The 18,070-nt window shown below is 41.2% G+C and overlaps 1 protein-coding gene across 1 annotated transcript in view; it reads right to left on the bottom strand.

Annotated features, from left to right (window-relative positions):
- The window catches only part of LOC124796463, a 279,228-nt gene extending 261,424 nt beyond the window's left edge, over nucleotides 1-17,804 (bottom strand). The window contains exon 1 of the mRNA XM_047260686.1: nucleotides 17,647-17,804. Coding sequence (XP_047116642.1) covers nucleotides 17,647-17,730 — 84 coding nt within the window. The 5' untranslated portion in view covers nucleotides 17,731-17,804. The remainder of the gene's footprint in view (nucleotides 1-17,646) is intronic.
- Nucleotides 17,805-18,070: the final 266 nt, after the last annotated feature.

The following is an 18,070-nucleotide window of genomic DNA, read 5'->3' as shown; positions in this document are numbered from 1 at the left end:
ATTACTCATGTGTCATAAACAGGTGAAGTTTACGATTTAAAAAAGGAAATAATGAAAAGAAAAAGAGTCCTCACTATTCTTTAACATTAGTAAAGCTGACTAAAACCACGAGTAATGCTCATGTTTTAATAACAAAGTAAAATAAGAAAAGATTAGAGAAACAGTAAGCAAAAGATTGTTCAACAGAGGATAGAGAATTGTTATGGAAAGGAAGATATGTATGTAAATACACTGCTGGCCATTAAAATTGCTACACCAAGAAGAAATGCAGATCAACGAATATTCATTGGACAAATATATAATACTAGAACTGAAATGTGATTACATTTTCACGCAATTTTGGTGCATAGATCCTGAGAAATCAGAACCCAGAACAACCACCTCTGGCCGTAATAACAGCCTTGATACGCCTGGGCATTGAGCCAAACAGAGCTTGGATGGCGTGTACAGGTACAGCTGCCCTTGCAGCTTCAACACGATACCGCAGTTCATCAAGAGTAGTGACTGGCGTATTGTGACGAGCCAGTTGCTCGGCCACCATTGACCAGACGTTTTCAATTGGTGAGAGATCTGGAGAATGTGCTGGCCAGGGCAGCAGTCGAACATTTTCTGTATCCAGAAAGGCCCGTACAGGACCTGCAACATGCGGTCGGGCATTATCCTGCTGAAATGTAGGGTTTCACAGGGATCGAATGAAGAGTAGAGCCGTGGGTCGAAACACATCTGAAATGTAACGTCCACTGTTCAAAGCGCAGATGGTTGTTGTCTTGCAAACGTCCCCATCTGTTGACTCAGGGATCGAGCCGTGGCTGCACGATCCGTTACATCCATGCGGATAAGATGCCTGTCATCTCGACTGCTGGTGATACAAGGCCGTTGGGATCCAGCACGGCGTTCCGTATTACCCTCCTGAACCCACCGATTCCATATTCTACAAACAGTCATTGGATCTCGACCAACGCGAGCAGCAATGTCGCGATATGATAAACCGCAATCGCGATAGGCTACAATGCGACGTTTATCAAACTCGGAAACGTGATGGTACGCATTTCTCCTCCTTACACGAGGCATCACAACAACATTTCACCAGGCAACGCCGGTCAACTGTTGTTTGTGTATGAGGAATCGGTTGGAAACTTTCCTCATGTCAGCACGTTTAGGTGTCGCCACCAGCGCGAACCTTGTGTGAATGCTCTGAAAAGCTAATCATTTGCATATCACAGCATCTTCTTCCTGTCGGTTAAATTTCGCGTCTATAGCACGTCATCTTCGTGTTGTAGCAGTTTTAATGGCCAGTAGCGTATATGTAAGAAATGTATACTGTTAAGATATGAAATGTTATTATGAGTGATATTATTTGCATAATGATTATGTGTAAAATATCGCATGTTCGATCTGTGGGAGGGGGGGGGGGGGGAATGTGTAGTGATTCGGGAATTTCTGTGTAAATTCTAGAACCATTCCACCTTCTGCCATCTTGAACACACGATATTCTAGATATGAGTGTAGGATGATAGAATTCTATCTGCCGGCCGGTGTAGCCGAGCGGTTCTAGGCACTTCAGTCTGGAACTGTGCGACCGCTTGCTACGGTCGCAGGTTCGAATCCTGCCTCGGGCATGGATGTGTGTGATGTCCTTAGGTTAGTTAGGTTTAAGTAGTTCTAAGCTCTAGGGGACTGATGACCACAGATGTTAAGTCCCATAGTGCTCAGAGCCATTTCTTTTTTGTGCGACCGCTACGGTCGCAGGTTCGAATCCTGCCTCGGGCATGGATGTGTGTGATGTCCTTAGGTTAGTTAGGTTTTAGTAGTTCTAAGTTCTATGGGACTGATGACCTCAGATGTTAAGTTCCACAGTGCTCAGAGCCATTTGAACCATTTGAATCCTGCCTACCCGGCGTCACATGTTTGTGTGTGCTGGTTCAAAATCAGTCGCGGGAAGAAAGTAGACGCGGCAGTCGGACGGCAACGACAAGTACCTGTCGGGCAGTCCATAGATGTTTTACTGAGTGTATAAGGAAGAACCGTAGAGTTTCCATGCAACACTGTGCTTATTGTGTCACTGACTATTGTTATAAAAACAAGAACAGTTGAAAAAGTGCTTTTGTTGACTCTTGACACAGCCTTGTTATAGGCAAGACTCATTTTATCATTCATGTTTAGACAGTTCACGGTATCCAAGCCAACTTTCTTCTAACTGTAACTTAATTTGTTTCTAACATCCGATTGTATCAGAGACTTACAGAAAGTTACATATTTATGTGGAAAGTGAGAATTTTATTGTGTAAGGAGATCAAATACATCGTTAATTGACGACAAGTAAATTTTATATGTCTCCTTATTTCATAAGCAGAAAGAGGCTTAAAAGTTCCTGGACCTAGCGTTACTCAAAAAAAATGGTTCAAAGGGCTCTGAGCACTATGGGGCTCAACATCCGGGGTTATCAGTCCCCTAGAACTTAGAACTACTTAAACCTAACTAACCTAAGGACATTACACACATCCATGCCCGAGGCAGGATTCGAACTGCGACCGTAGCGGTCGCGCGGTTCCGGACTGAAGCGCCGAGAACCGTAGCGTTACTCGACGGAGAAATCAAGAGTGTTTGCAGCAGCCGGCCAGCCAGTAGAGAAGAGTGGCTGCAAATCCCAAGTAAGCCTTCTCGTAAAGAAATGGAAGGTGGTTTGGGAGGAATAAATCGATATAACCATGATCCACACTAACACTTTAAGTAGTTACAACGTTAGATAGTAGATTATGATTTACAAGATCAAACGCTTTGGAAAGGTCCAAAAACATCTCAGAGATCAGTTCCTTGTCCTCAATAGTTCGGTAAACAAGTTGTAGGAAATTTAAGAGAGCTGTTTGTGTAGATTTGCCTTTTCTGAAATCATTCTGTGCGTTTGCCAGAATTTTATTTCATTATATACATTTATTGTTACAGGCAACGGCCTTGCCGCAGTGGATACACCGGTTCCCGTGAGATCACCGAAGTTAAGCGCTGTCGGGCGTGGCCGGCACTTGGATGGGTGACCATCCAGCCGCCATTTTTAGGGGTGCACTCAGCCTCGTGATGCCAATTGAGGAGCTACTCGACCGAATAGTAGCGGCTCCGGTCACAGAAAACCATCATAACGACCAGGAGAGCGGTGTGCTGACCACACGCCCCTCCTATCCGCATCCTCTCTGAGGATGACACGGCGGTCGGATGGTCCCGATGGGCCACTAGTGGCCTGAAGACGGAGTGCACATATATATATATTGTTGGAAGTGCAGCGATCTGTCATATATTATTCATTCAGTTATTTTCGAAAATACAAATGAAAACGATAGTGACCTGAAATTTGTCACCACTTTTATAAACAAGTATCACTGGTGACTGCTTAAGTTTACTTGGGAACGCGCCAGTTTCAAAGGAGTCATTGATTGTGTCCACAAGTTGAGAGACAACATTATCGGTACTATATTTAATAATTTTGTCACGAATACCATCAAATTCGCAGGTCAATTTGTTTTTTAGTTTACTGATACACCTACATCTACAAGGCTACTCTGCAATTCAAACTTAAGTGCCTGGCAGAGGGTTCATCAAACAATTTTCATACTACTTCTCTACCATTCCACTCTTGAATGGCGCATGGGAAAAAGGACCACCTAAATCTTTCCGTTCGAGCTCTGATTTCTCTTATTTTATTATGATGATGACTCCTCCCTACGTAGGTGGGTATCAACAAAATATTTTCGCACTCGGAAGAGAAAGTTGGTGATTGAAATTTCGTATACAGATCTCGCCGCAAAGAAAACCGCCTTTGTTTCAGTGACCGCCATCCCAACTCGCGTATCATATCAGTGATACTCTCACCCCCTATTGTTCGATAACACGAAACGAGCTGCCCTTCTTTGCACTTTTTCGATGTCCTCCGTCAATCCTGCCTGGTAAGGACCCCACACCGCGCAGCAATATTCCAACAGAGAACGGACAAGTGTAATGTAGGCTGTCGCTTTAGTGGGTTAGTCACATCTTCTAAGTGTTCTGCTAACAAAGGGCAGTCTTTGTTTCGCGGTCCCCACAATATTATCTATGTGGTCTTTCCCATTTAAGTTGCTCGTAATTGTAATTCCTAGGTATTTAGTCAGATTGACAGCCCTTAGATTTGTGCGATTTATCGCATACCCAAAATTTATCGGATTTCTTTTAGTACCTATATGGATGACCTCGCACTTTTCTTTGTTTAGTGCCAATTGCCACTTTACGCACCATACAAAATTCTCTCTAGATCATTTTGTAATTGGAATTGATCGTCTGATGATTTTACTAAACGGTAAATTACAGCATCATCTGCAAACAGTCTAAGGGGGCTGCTCAGATTATCACCTAGATCATTTACGTAAATCAGGAACAGCAGAGGGCCTATGACACTACCTTGAGGAACGCCAGATATCACTTCTGTTCTACTCGATAATTTACCGTCTATCACTACGAACTGTGACCTCTCTGAGAGGAAATCACGAATCCAGTCACAAAACTGAGACGGTACTCCATATGTACGCAATTTGATGAATAGTCGCTTGTGAGGAACGGTATCAAAAGCCTTCTGGAAGTCTAGGAATATGGAATCGATCTGAGATCCCTTGTCGACAGTACTCATTACTTCATGGGAATAAAGAGATAGCTGTGTTGCACAAGAACGATATTTTCTGAATCCCTGTTGATTATGTGTCAATAAGTCATTTTCTTCAAGGTGATTCATAATGTTCGAGTACAGCATATGCTTCAAAATCCTACTGCAAAATGGAGGTCAGTGATATGGGTCTGTAATTCAATGGGTTACTTCTATTTCCTTTCCTGTATATTGGTGTGACCTGTGCTACTTTCCAGTCTTTAGGAACAGACCTTTCGTCAAGTGAGCGGTTGTATATGATTGCTAAGAAAGGCGCTATTGCGTCTGCATACTCTGAAAGGAACCTGAATGGTATACCATCTGGACCAGAAGACTTGCCTTTCTTAAGTGATTTGAGTTGTTTCGCAACACCTGAGATATCTACTTTTATGTGACACATGCTAACAGCTGTTCTGGTTTTAAATTGTGGAATATTTACTTCGTCTTCATTCGTGGAGGAATTACGGGAAACTGTATTTAGTAACTCCGTTTTAGTGGCACCATCATCGGTAACATTTCCATCGCTATCGCGCAGGACGGTATTGACTGTTTTTTGCCACTGGTGAACTTTATATACGACCACAATCTCTTTGGGTTTTCTACCATATATTGAGACAATGTTTCATTGTGGAAACTTTTAATAGCATCTCGCATTGACGTCCGCACTAAATTTCGTGCTTCCATGAAACTTAGCCAGTCTTGGGGCTTTTGGGTTCTTCTGAATTTGGCATGCTTTTTTCGTTGCTTCTGCAATAGTGTTCTGACGTGTTTTGTGTACCATGGTGGATCAGTTCCGTCTCTTATTAACTTGTGTGGTATGAATCTATCTACTGCTATCGATACTGTATCTTTGAATTCGAGCCATATCTGGTCTAGACTTACATAATTAGCTTGGAAGGAATGGAGACCCTCTCTTAGGCATGCGTCAAGCGAATTTTTATCTGCTGTTTTAAATAGATATATTTTGCGTTTATTTTTAGTGGTTTTAGTTGATATGGTTTTGAGCCTCACTAAAATGACCTTGTGTTCACTAATCGCTGTATCCATCATGACGCTCTGTACTAGATCAGGATTATTTGTGGCTAAGAGGTCAAGTGTGTTTTCGCAACCATTTACAATTCGTGTGGGCTCATGAACTAATTGTTCAAAGTAATTCTCAGAGAAAGCATTTAGTACAATTTCGGAAGATGTTTTTTGTCTGCCACCGGCTTTGAACGTGTATTTTCGCCAACAAATCGAGGGTAGATTGAAGTCTCCACCAATTATAACTGTATGAGTGGGGTACTTATTTGTAATGAGATTTAAGTTTTCTTTGAACCGTTCAGCTATTATATCACCAGAGTCGGGTGGTCGGTAGAAGGAGCCAATTATTATTTTGGTACGGCTTTTGAGTATAACCTATAACCATAGTAATTCACAGGAACTATCTATTTCAACTTCACTACAAGATAAATTTCTACCAACAGACACAACCACACCACCACCTACGTTATTTAATCTAGTCTTTCTGAACACGCTTTGCGCCTGTGTAAATATTTATCCGGCTTTAGCCACCTTTCTGTTCCTATAACGATTTCAGGTTCAGTGCTTTCTATCAGCGCTTGAAGCTCTGGTACTTTTCTATCACAGCTACGACAATTTACAACTACAATACTGACTGTTGCTTGGTCAATTCTTGTCGTTTCTTTGCCATGTACCCATTGAGACTGGAGCCCTTTTTGATCTTTCGCGAAACTATCTAACCTAAAAAACCGCCCAGTCCACGCCACACAGCCCTGCTCCTTTGTAGCCGCCTCCTGTGTGTAGTGGACACCAGACCCATTTAGCGGAACCCGAAACCCCACCACACTATGGCGCAAGTCGAGGAATCTGCAGCCTACACGGTCGCAGAACCGTCTGAGCCTCTTGATTCAGACCCTCCACTCGGATCTGTACTAAAGGTCCGCAGTCGGTCTTGTCGATGGTGCTGCAGATGGTGAGCTCTGCCTTCATCTCGCTAGCAAGACTGGCAGTCTTCACCAACTCAGATAGCCGCCGGAAACCAGAGAGAATCTCTTCCGATCCATAGCGACACACATCATTAGTGCCGACATGAGCCACCACATGCATGTTGGCTGCACCCTGTACCCTTCAAGGCATCCGGAAGGACCCTTTCCACATCTTGGATGACTCCTACCGGTATGCACACGGAGTGCACATTGGCTTTATTCCCATCCTTAGCTGCCATATCCCTAAGGAGCTCCATCACACGCCTAACATTGGAGCTCCCAATGACAAGCAATCCCACCCTCTGCGCTTGTCCGGACCTCTCAGGAAGACCGCCCTTGCTGGCTCAGAAGTTCTTTCAGTAGTGGGCAGTACCTCAAAACTGTTGCGGAGACGTAAGGGTACAGCCTTGCGGCCAGCACCAACTTTCGCCTTCCGCCCAGCGATTCGCGACCCCGCTACGGTTCGTCAGTCACCGTCTGGCAAGTGTCGACCGGCAAAGACGTCCGAATCCGAGGGCGCAGTGGCATCAGAGATCCCAGGCGATGCTACAGGTTCCAGAGGCGCCAAGGCGCTCGCCTCGGTGTGTCCCAATGTCACTGCGGCCCAGGGCAACAGCCTGGAGCTTGTCGACCGCGGCCAACACAGCTTCCAGCTGTTAACGGACGATGGCAAATTCCCCCTGAATCCGTACACAACAGGCGCAGTCCATATCCATCCCTAACAATTTTTTTCCTCTCTTTTACCTCACAAGCCGTTCAAAACAAACAGATGACTGACGACTACGCGAATTTACACTATTCCTTTTCTTTTATTTATTGGGCAGGTAGGTTAGAAAATTTAAAAAGGGAAATGGATAGGTTAAAGTTAGATATAGTGGGAATTAGTGAAGTTCGGTGGCAGGAGGAACAAGACTTTTGGTCAGGTGAATACAGGGTTATAAATACAAAATCAAATAGGGGTAATGCAGGAGTAGGTTTAATAATGAATAAAAAAATAGGAGTGCAGGTAAGCTATTGCAAACAGCTTAGTGAACGCATTATTGTGGCCAAGATAGACTCGAAGCCCACGCCTACTACAGTAGTACAAGTTTATATGCCAACTAGCTCTGCAGATGACGAAAAAATTGATGAAATGTATGATGAGATAGAAGAAATTATTCAGGTAGTGAAGGGAGATGAAAATTTAATAGTCATGGGTGACTGTAAATCGACTGTAGGAAAAGGAAGAGAAGGAAACGTAGTAGGTGAATATGGAATGGGTGTAAGAAGTGAAAGAGGAAGCCGCCTGGTAGAATTTTGCACAGAGCATAACTTAATCATTTCTAACACTTGGTTCAAGAATCATGAAAGAAGGTTGTATACATGGAAGAAGCCTGGAGATACTAGAAGGTTTCAGATAGATTATATAATGGTGAGACAGAGATTTAGGAACCAGGTTTTAAATTGTAAGACATTTCTAGCGCCAGATGTGGACTCTGACCACACTCTATTGGTTATGAACTGTAGATTAAAACTGAAGAAACTGCAAAAAGGTGGGAATTTAAGGAGATGGGACCTGGATAAACTGAAAGAACGAGAGGTTGTACAGAGTTTCAGGGGGAGCATAAGGGAACAATTGACAGGAATGGGGGAAAGAAATACAGTAGAAGAAGAATGGGTAGCTTTGAGGAATGAAATAGTGAAGGCAGCAGAGGATCAAGTAGGTAAAAAGACGAGGGCTAGTAGAAATCCTTGGGTAACAGAAGAGATACTGAATTTAACTGCTGAAAGGAGAAAATATAAAAATGCAGTAAATGAAGCAGGCAAGAAGGAATACAAACGTCTCAAAAATGAGATCGACAGGAAGTGCAAAATAGCTAAGCAGGGATGGCTAGAGGACAAATGTAAGGATGTAGAGGGGTAAGATAGATACTGCCTACAGGAAAATTAAAGAGACCTTTGGAGATAAGAGAACCACTTGCGTGAATATCAAGAGATCAGATGAAAACCCAGTTCTAAGCAAAGAATGGAAAGCAGAAAGGTGGAAGGAGTATATAGAGGGTCTATACAGGGGCGATGTCCTTGAGGACAATGTTATGGAAAGGGAAGATGAGTTAGATGAAGATGAAATGGGAGGTATGATACTGCGTGAAGAGTTTGACAGAGCACTGAAAGACCTAAGTCGAAACAAGGCCCCGGGAGTAGACAACATTCCATTAGAACTACTGACAGCCTTGGGAGAGCCAGTCCTGACAAAACTCTACCATCTGGTGAGCAAGATGTATGAGACAGGCGAAATTCCCTCAGACTTCATGAAGAATATAATAATTCCAATCCCAAAGAAAGCAGGTGTTGACAGATGTGAAAATTACCGAACTATCAGTTTAATAAGTCACAGCTGCAAAATACTAACGTGAATTCTTTACAGACGAATGGAAAAACTGGTAGAAGCTGACCTCGGGGAAGATCAGTTTGGATTCTGTAGAAATGTTGGAACACGTGAGGCAATACTGACCCTATGACTTATCTTACAAGAAAGATTAAGGAAAGGCAAACCTACGTTTCTGGCATTTGTAGACTTAGAGAAAGCTTTTGACAATGTTGACTGTAATACTCTCTTTCAAATTCTAAAGGTGGCAGGGGTAAAATACAGGGAGCGAAAGACTATTTACAATTTGTACAGAAACCAGATGGCAGTTATAAGAGTCGAGTTACATGAAAGGGAAGCAGTGGTTAGGAAGGGAGTGAGACAGGGTTGTAGCCTCTCCCCAATGCTATTCAATCTGTATATTCAGCAAGCAGTAAAGGAAACAAATCAAAAGTTCGGAGTAGGTATTAAAATCCATGGAGAAGAAATAAAAACTTTGAGGTTCCCCGATGACATTGTAATTCTGTCAGAGGCAGCAAAGGACTTGGAAGAGCAGTTGAACGGAATGGACAGTGTCTTGAAAGGAGGGTATAAGATGAACATCAACAAAAGCAAAACGAGGATAATGGAATGTAGTCGAATTAAGGCGGGTGAGGAAATGAGACACTTAAAATAGTAAAGGAGTTTTGCTATTTGGGGAGCAAAATAACTGATGATGGTCGAAGTAGAGAGGATATAAAATGTAGACTGGCAAAGGCTAGGAAAGCGTTTCTGAAGAAATTTGTTAACATCGAGTATAGATTTAAGTGTCAGGAAGTCGTTTCTGAAAGTATTTGTATGGAGCGTAGCCATGTATGGAAGTGAAACATGGACGATAAATAGTTTAGACAAGAAGAGAATAGAAGCTTTTGAAATGTGGTGCTACAGAAGAATGCTGAAGATTAGATGGGTAGATGACATAACTAATGAGGAGGTATTGAATAGAATTGGGGAGAAGAGGAGTTTGTGGCACAACTTGACCGGAAGAAGGGATCGGTTGGTAGAACATGGTCTGAGGCATCAAGGGATCACCAATTTAGTACTGGAGGGCAGCGTGGAGGGTAAAAATCGTAGGGGGAGATCAATAGATAAATACACTAAGCAGATTCAGAAGGATGTAGGCTGCAGTAGGTACTGGGAGATGAAGAAGCTTTCACAGGAAAGAGTAGCATGGAAAGCTGCATCAAACCAATCTCAGGACTGAAAACCACAACAACAAGAACATTCTTTTATTTTCTCATACTGTGCTGATATTGGCTTCTGAGCAGCTTCCTTGTCACTTGTTCGCTCCATAGCATGCATATTTACTGTTACGTTTTCTATTATTTTGCCATTTTGTAAGCATTCAGTTTCGATGATTGACTGATCTAAGTGCTGTGTCGTTTGGATTGCAGCATCTGTGTTGCGTTTAACAGCATTCAAAGAAAAATAACCAATAAATGCGCAAGGTGTCGAAAGTTAGGATGTTCATGTGCTCTTTGAGCTCTTACACAGCAGCTGTCACTGGTTCTGGAATAACTCATCTTTAAGAAAGAAAGTCGTCATTGTGCAAAAACGTGCTGTAAGAATAATATGTGGTGCTCACCCACAATCTTCTTACAGACGTCTGTTTAAGGAGTTGGGCATTCTGACTATTGCTTCACAAGTTTCTTCTAAATAAGACACTCTTTGAGTTCTAAAGGAACAGTGATGTACCAAATCGCAATACCTGAAGGAAAAACAACATTCATCACTCCACATTAAGGGTGTCTTTAGCACAAAATGGAGTGTACAATGCCTCTACAAAAATTTTTGATCATTTACCCAGTGATATAAAATGTCCATCAGATAGCAAAGAAAAATTTGAAAACAAAGTGAGGAAGTTTCTCATTGACAACTGTAAAAGAATATATATATATATAACTTAGAAATGTTCAGAATATCACCACACGCATAATTAATTTGTAATGTGAATGTAAAATGACTTGTTCCACATCATTACGATCTATCTTGCAAAATGTTCCATGTAACGAACTAAAAAGCTAAATACTTCATAAGCCACCTTAAACCCTGTGGCAAAGGCTAATTCTAATACCACTTCCATTTCTTCCTTTCCTGTTCTATTTGCAAATGAAATACAGGAAGAAAAAGTGTTGGTCAGCCTTCACACAGGCTCTTAAGTTATCTTATTTTATCGTCACAGTCATTTTACAAGAGGTATGTGGGAGGAGTTAATACTTGGTTTTACTTTCTTTGGCACAGACTAAGAAATTTAACAATAAACATATCTTATGATCCACTACATCTATCTTGTAATCCCTACCACTGCAGTCTGATAAGCATTTCTATAAACCTCGTACAGTTTCTAAATGAATCCTTCTTGAAACATACCATTCTTCTTTGAGTCTTCTGTTTCATATACATAGTTCATATCTAGTAATGGCCCCAGACTGCCAAGCACATATATAAGTGCAACCTTCAGTGACTTATTCCGCCAATTAATGTGTAACTTAATGCTCTGCTTCATAACATTATTTATGAACATGAGGGGGAATGAATCAATGAATGGACAGGTGGATGGATGGTAGCTTAATAAATATACATTATAAAAGTAAGTGTACAATGTATTCATCGATAAAACTCAGGAATGAGTCCCAGTATGATCAAGGGAGTTATATGTTGTGGTACCACTCTATTCCCTATCCATGAATAAGGTTCCCGTTTTTACCTGAAGGGCGTGCTTTTGAAGATATAAGGGCTGGCATGTTTCACCCTCTAGAAATTTCGAGAGTATTCGAGAACATTCCAGAATATTTGAGAGTATTCGGGAGCATTCCACGACATTCCGGAATGATCCCCAATGGTCTTTGATGTTCTGAAATAGTCTGGAACATTTAGGAAGATTCTAGAATGTTCGGGAACATCCCAGATCACTGTAGAACATTGTGGACCATTATTCGATGCCTTTTCAATGTGTTCTGGAATTTGCCACTGGAATAATGCAAGACCCGTCGTGGGTTTTAACATCAGTTTCTTATCAGTTATGAAGGAAGGTGCCGAAAAAGTACTGCAGTAATTGTATAAAAACCAACAGTGAAGCGTGAGTAGTCAAAGTGATACAGTGACAATATAAACCGAAAATAACGTGTGAAACGGAAGTGTACTTAGTGTAAGTGTTGATAAAATTTTGATTTATATTTTAGACAATGCCCAAACGTAAAAGAGAAGCAGATCTTGCAGTTATGAAGTAAAACGGCGACACGTTGTGGCGTCTTCTGTCATCGTCCAGCGCCGTGACATGCGCGGGTGTTTGAAAGTACAGGCCGCGAAACTTCCCCGCTGAACTCCAGAGACGCTATACACAAGCGACATTTGTTCTGTGATTTACTCTTTGATTGTGGTGTTCTGTTCCACGTTCTATTGTTCCACGCTCCTTGGCGAAAGCGTGAACCCAAGTGTGTACCGAAATTTTCTCACGCCTTCGCACGAGTATTATTGTCTGTTCCGCCCTCAGGGTTTCGTTAATAAATTGTTACATCAAGCTGAGACAAGCCCACTTCCTTTATTTAGCCTACAAGCACACACAGATGTTAAACCGTCGATCGCGGTAATTCAAACCGGTACCGACACACGTTTAAATTCCCAACGAACGAGAATGAGCACCGTGAGAAGCGGAGAAACCGAAGAACATCGAAATGAACGGACTGGAGAATCAAGAATTGCGACACAGTCTTATAATAAAAGACCGCGAACTGAAGCGAGCCATGAAAATATCACCCTACGAGAAGTGCGGACGAGGACAACTGAACAGCACAACCTATTTTTCCAGTAAGACCCGACGAAAGAATATAACAAACACAAACACGTCGTAATCGGAAAAATGGATAACATCTGTCAATTTTGCAAAGCGAACAAATTCAATAGAGAAACACCAGGATTCTGTTGCATGAATGGAAAAATTCGATTAACACCACTGGAAGCACTTCCGCATGAATTTTTACATAACATGATTGGGGAAACTCCTGAATCAAAATATAAAAGCGTACAATGCCTGCTTCCAAATGACTGCTTTCGGTGTCTTTTCGATCAACACTAACAGAGATGAAATCGATCATGTTGTCTCCATCCAAGGATAAATTTATCACAACGTGAAATCAATATTACCACTACCCAACGAACACCACAAATTTCTGCAAGCATATTTCATCAGAAACGAAGAAGCAGAAAATTATTAACGATGCACAAGTATCAGTTGACTGAGACGGGGAGTAGCCCGAGATGTACAGAGGAGCTTACTCGAATATATATCAGCTGATTCACATATTCAAAACAGCATTAGACCGAATGATTTCTCATGACTATAAAGTTAAAATTCGAGCCGACAAAAGACTACAAGGAGAACACGAACGTCGAATTAATGCACCTCAGATATACGAAGTCGCCATCGTAATTGTGGACAATGAAACACAAGCCGTGACATAATTGTACAACGAAGAAAAGAAAGACTACAACAAATTGCAGAGACACACACCGTACATATGATGCCCCCAAGTATTCATTACTATTTCTGCACGGAGAGGACGGATGTCATTTTAATATCAAACAAATCCAACTGAAACAGGCGTAGAGAAAAACAAAAAGTCACCTCCAAGGAGTTCTACGCTTGCCGTTTAATGATAATAGACAATGAAACACACGGTCGCATTCTCAAAACGCGTCATTTATTTCAACAATTCGTGGTAGAGTTGTATGCAAAAATAGAAGCGGAACGGATGATGTCCGTAAGACTCAACCAGAAGAACTAAGCACGGAAGGATACATCCACCTTCAAGACCTCATCATAAATGACAGAAACATTTACGACATTGGAACAATGGTAATCTTACCGTCATCATACATAAGTCCGAGACATGCACGAATTCACTCAAGATGCCGTGACGTGCATAAGAAAATATGGTCGACCTGACTTCTTAATAACATTCACATGCAAGTCGTCGTGGCCGGAATTCAAAGAACAACTAAGATACGGACAATTCCACATGCATCAACACCACATAACAGCCGGAGTTCCCAAAAAAACAAATGAGATTTATTGAAGTCATCAGAAAACATCACATCCTTGGAACCGTTAGATGCTGGATGTACACAATCGAATGGCAAAACCGAGAACTGCCTCACTCACAAAATCACATATGACTGCACGACAAAATTCCTCGCACAGATACCGACAAAATCATCCAAGCTGAATTTCCCAACCCATAATAAGATATGGAACTGTACGACATGATCGCGAAAAAGATGATTCACGGACCATGTGGGCCATTAAACGACAGTTTGTCAATACTTAGACAACACGCAAATCGGAGTAGGTGGCTATCCCAAATACAGAAAATGAGCACCCAAAAACGGCGACTGCACAGCAAAAATACGAATAACGAGGCAGTGATGAACTGGAAATAGATAATCAATGGGTAGTACGATGTAACACACTACTTTGCACAATATTCCAAGCACACATAAACGTAGAATACTGCAATTCAGTTAAATCCATCAAAGGAAGTTGACATGGCAGTATTTCAAACAGCCAAAGGCAGTTAACAACAAAACAGAAACGTCGAGATCCTCATCTACCAAATGGGACAATACATCAACGGTAAAGAAGCAGCCTGCCGGATTTTCAGTTTTCCCATACACGAATACGAACCAACTGTGCAGCATCTAGCAGTAAATTTGGAGAATGGAGAGGGAGTTTACTCCACAAAAGACACCGCCAGAAACATTGCAAGCGAACCACCTCAGAACACAAAATTAACAGCTTTTTACCAACTGTGCTAAAATGATCCATTCGCGAAAACATTGTCTTCCTCCCTACCTATTAAATGAAGAACACAACAAGAAAAAACTTTCAACAACGGAAACAAGGAATTCCAAGAGAAGATCATTCAGGTATCATGAAAACTAGCGCACTAGGCCGAGTATACACCGAACAATACAGAATGTTTCTATCTCCAGATGTTGATACACGAAATATGGGAACCAAAAATTTTCACACATCCCATGACTGTTGACGGTTACTTGTGACAGATATACAGCATGACAATGCTTAGGACTATTGGGAAACGACAACCACTGGGAATTAACACTGCAAGAAGCCTTACTGACAGCCTCAGCTGAACAAATGAGAGAATTATTCGCCCTAATTCTAACAGCATGTAACCCATCGAAACCAAAACAGCTATGGGACTTCTTCAAAGAGTGCACGAATTCGACAAGCTCATCCTGAGCTGACCAATTCATCGACATCTTCAATGAAACATTCATTCACTTAGAAAACAAATGTTTAGCAACAAACAAACAGATCTTTAGTACAACTTGAGATGCAATCACCACGAAAAGATGCTATCAGTGTGATAAACTACGAAATTAAAAAGAAAAAAGTTGCAAAATCAACAAGCTACTTTAATACATTGCTCACAATAAACCACTCCTCAATGACAACCAAAAGGAAATTTACAATCTTATCAAGAATTATGTACTTGGACGCACCAGGCGGCACCGAAAAAATGTTTCCAATAAATCTATTGCTGGCGGAAATACGTGCAAAACAACACGTCGAACGTGCGCTGGCATCATCCGGTATTGCAGCCACAGTTTCAGAAGGAGGGTGAACTGCCCGTTCCGCCCTACAACTAGCGTTGAATACAGCCGAACAACAGTTCCCGGTATGTACAATTTCAAGAGCAAGTGGACGGGGTTAACTTCTAAAGCAAGCTAAAATTATCTTTTGGGACGAATGCACAATGGCACATAAAAAAACGCTCAACGCCATGGACAGAACATTACAAGACTTGCGAGGAAGTCCTGAAGTGACGGGAGGAGAGTTAATCATACTCTCAGGAGACTTTCAGCAAACACTTCCAGTTATCCCCAAGACAATACCAGGAGACGACATCAACTCATGCTTAAAAGAAGTCACATCTCTGGCCACGCTTACAAATATGAGAGCTGAACTATCGAAAGACGAAACAACAGCTCATTTTGCTCAACTTTTACAAACAGGCGAAGACACATAGCCTATTGACCAGACGACAGGCCCATTAACTCAACAGCGACTTCTGCAACATAGCCGCTGCTGAAAACGAGATCGTCGACCTAATTTATCCAAAAAATGTTCACAATTATACCAATACGGACTGGCTATTTTAAAGGGCAGTTTTGGCAACTAAAAACTCCTGTCGGCAATATCAGCTTTAATATTCAAAAGAAAATTCCAGGTAAAGAGAGAATATACAAATCGATCGACACGATGGCAAACGTTGAAGAAAGTGTTAACTTCCCTACAGAATTTGCAAATAGCAGGAATGCCATTACACCGCCTTAGACATAAAATTGTATCTCCGTTCATACTACTCAGAAATCTCAACTCACCAAAACTTTGTAATGGAACAAGTACGAACACAGACAGCTATCGAATAACATCATCGCAGCCGAACTTAAGACTGGAAAGTACAAACGACACACATTATTTATCCCCAGAATACCACTGATCTCTACTGAACTGCCATTCTAATTTAAAAGACTGCAATTTCCAATCAGATTAGTCTACTGTTTTACAGTTAAGGAAGCGCAAGGACAAACTTTAAATGTTGCGGCATCGACATCAAAAACTCCTGCTTCTCTCATGATCTACTACAAGTAGCTTGCTCTCGAGTAGAAAATTCGAAAAATTTGTACGTATGCGCCTCAGAAAACAAAATGAAAAATGTTGTTTATAAACAAGTGTTGCAAATAGCTAGAATATGATTTCAATAAAAAAATTTACTTTAACAAATGCTGTAAATAGTTGGAATACATTTTCAACTTTTTTTGTTTTGTTTTACCTCTCATACTTAAAAGTTTCTCCTTTTATTCCATCTACCACACATTCTCATACCTCCTCCATGAGCGAAGCTGGGTACCCCAGCTAGTATAATTATAAGTAATAAAAAATAAAACAGAAAACTAGAAATATCTGTGGATTTTTACTATAAAAAATGACGAAATACGTTACTGAAATTTTTCGGTTTGAACCGAACTAAACCTCCACACACGTATAAATTTAAATTTGTTTAACCATCTTTAATCATTGTACATGCTAGTGATGTTGACACAGGTTGAAGAATGTAAACAATGCACCAAATTAATGACAGCAATACATGTTAGGTTACAATGATATGCCGCACAGGTGGTAAGTAAAGATAAAACCAAACAAATTTATAAACAAAGAGTCAAAGTGTAAGGTCTTCTTGTTTGACTCACAGATTCTCAATTGACTAACTTTCGTTTTGTAAAGGCGATTTTGAACACCTTTTTGATAGTCTTTACTGAAACTGCGTGTGAAGGAAGTGAACTAAAAAGTTTAGTGCCCAGGTATAAATAATTATTTTGTTTTTTCCTAAGTTGACGAACGGCATGTAAACTTTACTTTTTCGTTTTTACCTCGAGCCAAATAATTAATAAAACATATATAAATCTTGAAACTTTAACTCCCTTTTCATTTTATTTTTCATCCACATTCAACGTTGTTTCCTACATATTTGCTAGTAGCGTAAGAAAAAATATTGTATATCGATTTCTGAAATTTTTGTACTTACTTCTGTCTCATTACAGAACCATGGGGGGTGTGCATTTACCGAAATGCATGAACAGTATAACACCAGGAAGTAAACTAGTTTCATGGTCGGAAGATTAACAGCGGCAGCAGCGCAAATCCACAGTCTCCTTCTGCTGTACTCACGACAACTAACGATACGAAAAAGGCGTCGCTATTATTATAGTGTGTCGTTGGCGGTGACGTTGCGATGGAGGGGGGCTAGACAATAGCTGAGCGGCTATTGGCTGTGCACCCACTTCTTATCATCTCATGCCTCGATAGCGTTGAAAGTATACGGCGTGCCTTGTAATTTTGTGTACGTAAAACGAAGCGCGAGATTATACCGAAGAAAATTATCCTGCTACGCTTGTAACAATTGCACAGCAGCAGGAAAGAAAATAAACAAGATGGTGGTAGCATTCACA

This window comes from Schistocerca piceifrons, chromosome 4, assembly GCF_021461385.2.
Source record: "Schistocerca piceifrons isolate TAMUIC-IGC-003096 chromosome 4, iqSchPice1.1, whole genome shotgun sequence".
In the NCBI taxonomy this organism is placed as follows: Eukaryota; Metazoa; Arthropoda; class Insecta; order Orthoptera; family Acrididae; genus Schistocerca; species Schistocerca piceifrons.
The sequence above is the reverse complement of the archived record's forward strand: the minus strand, read 5'-3'. Positions and strand labels throughout refer to the sequence as shown.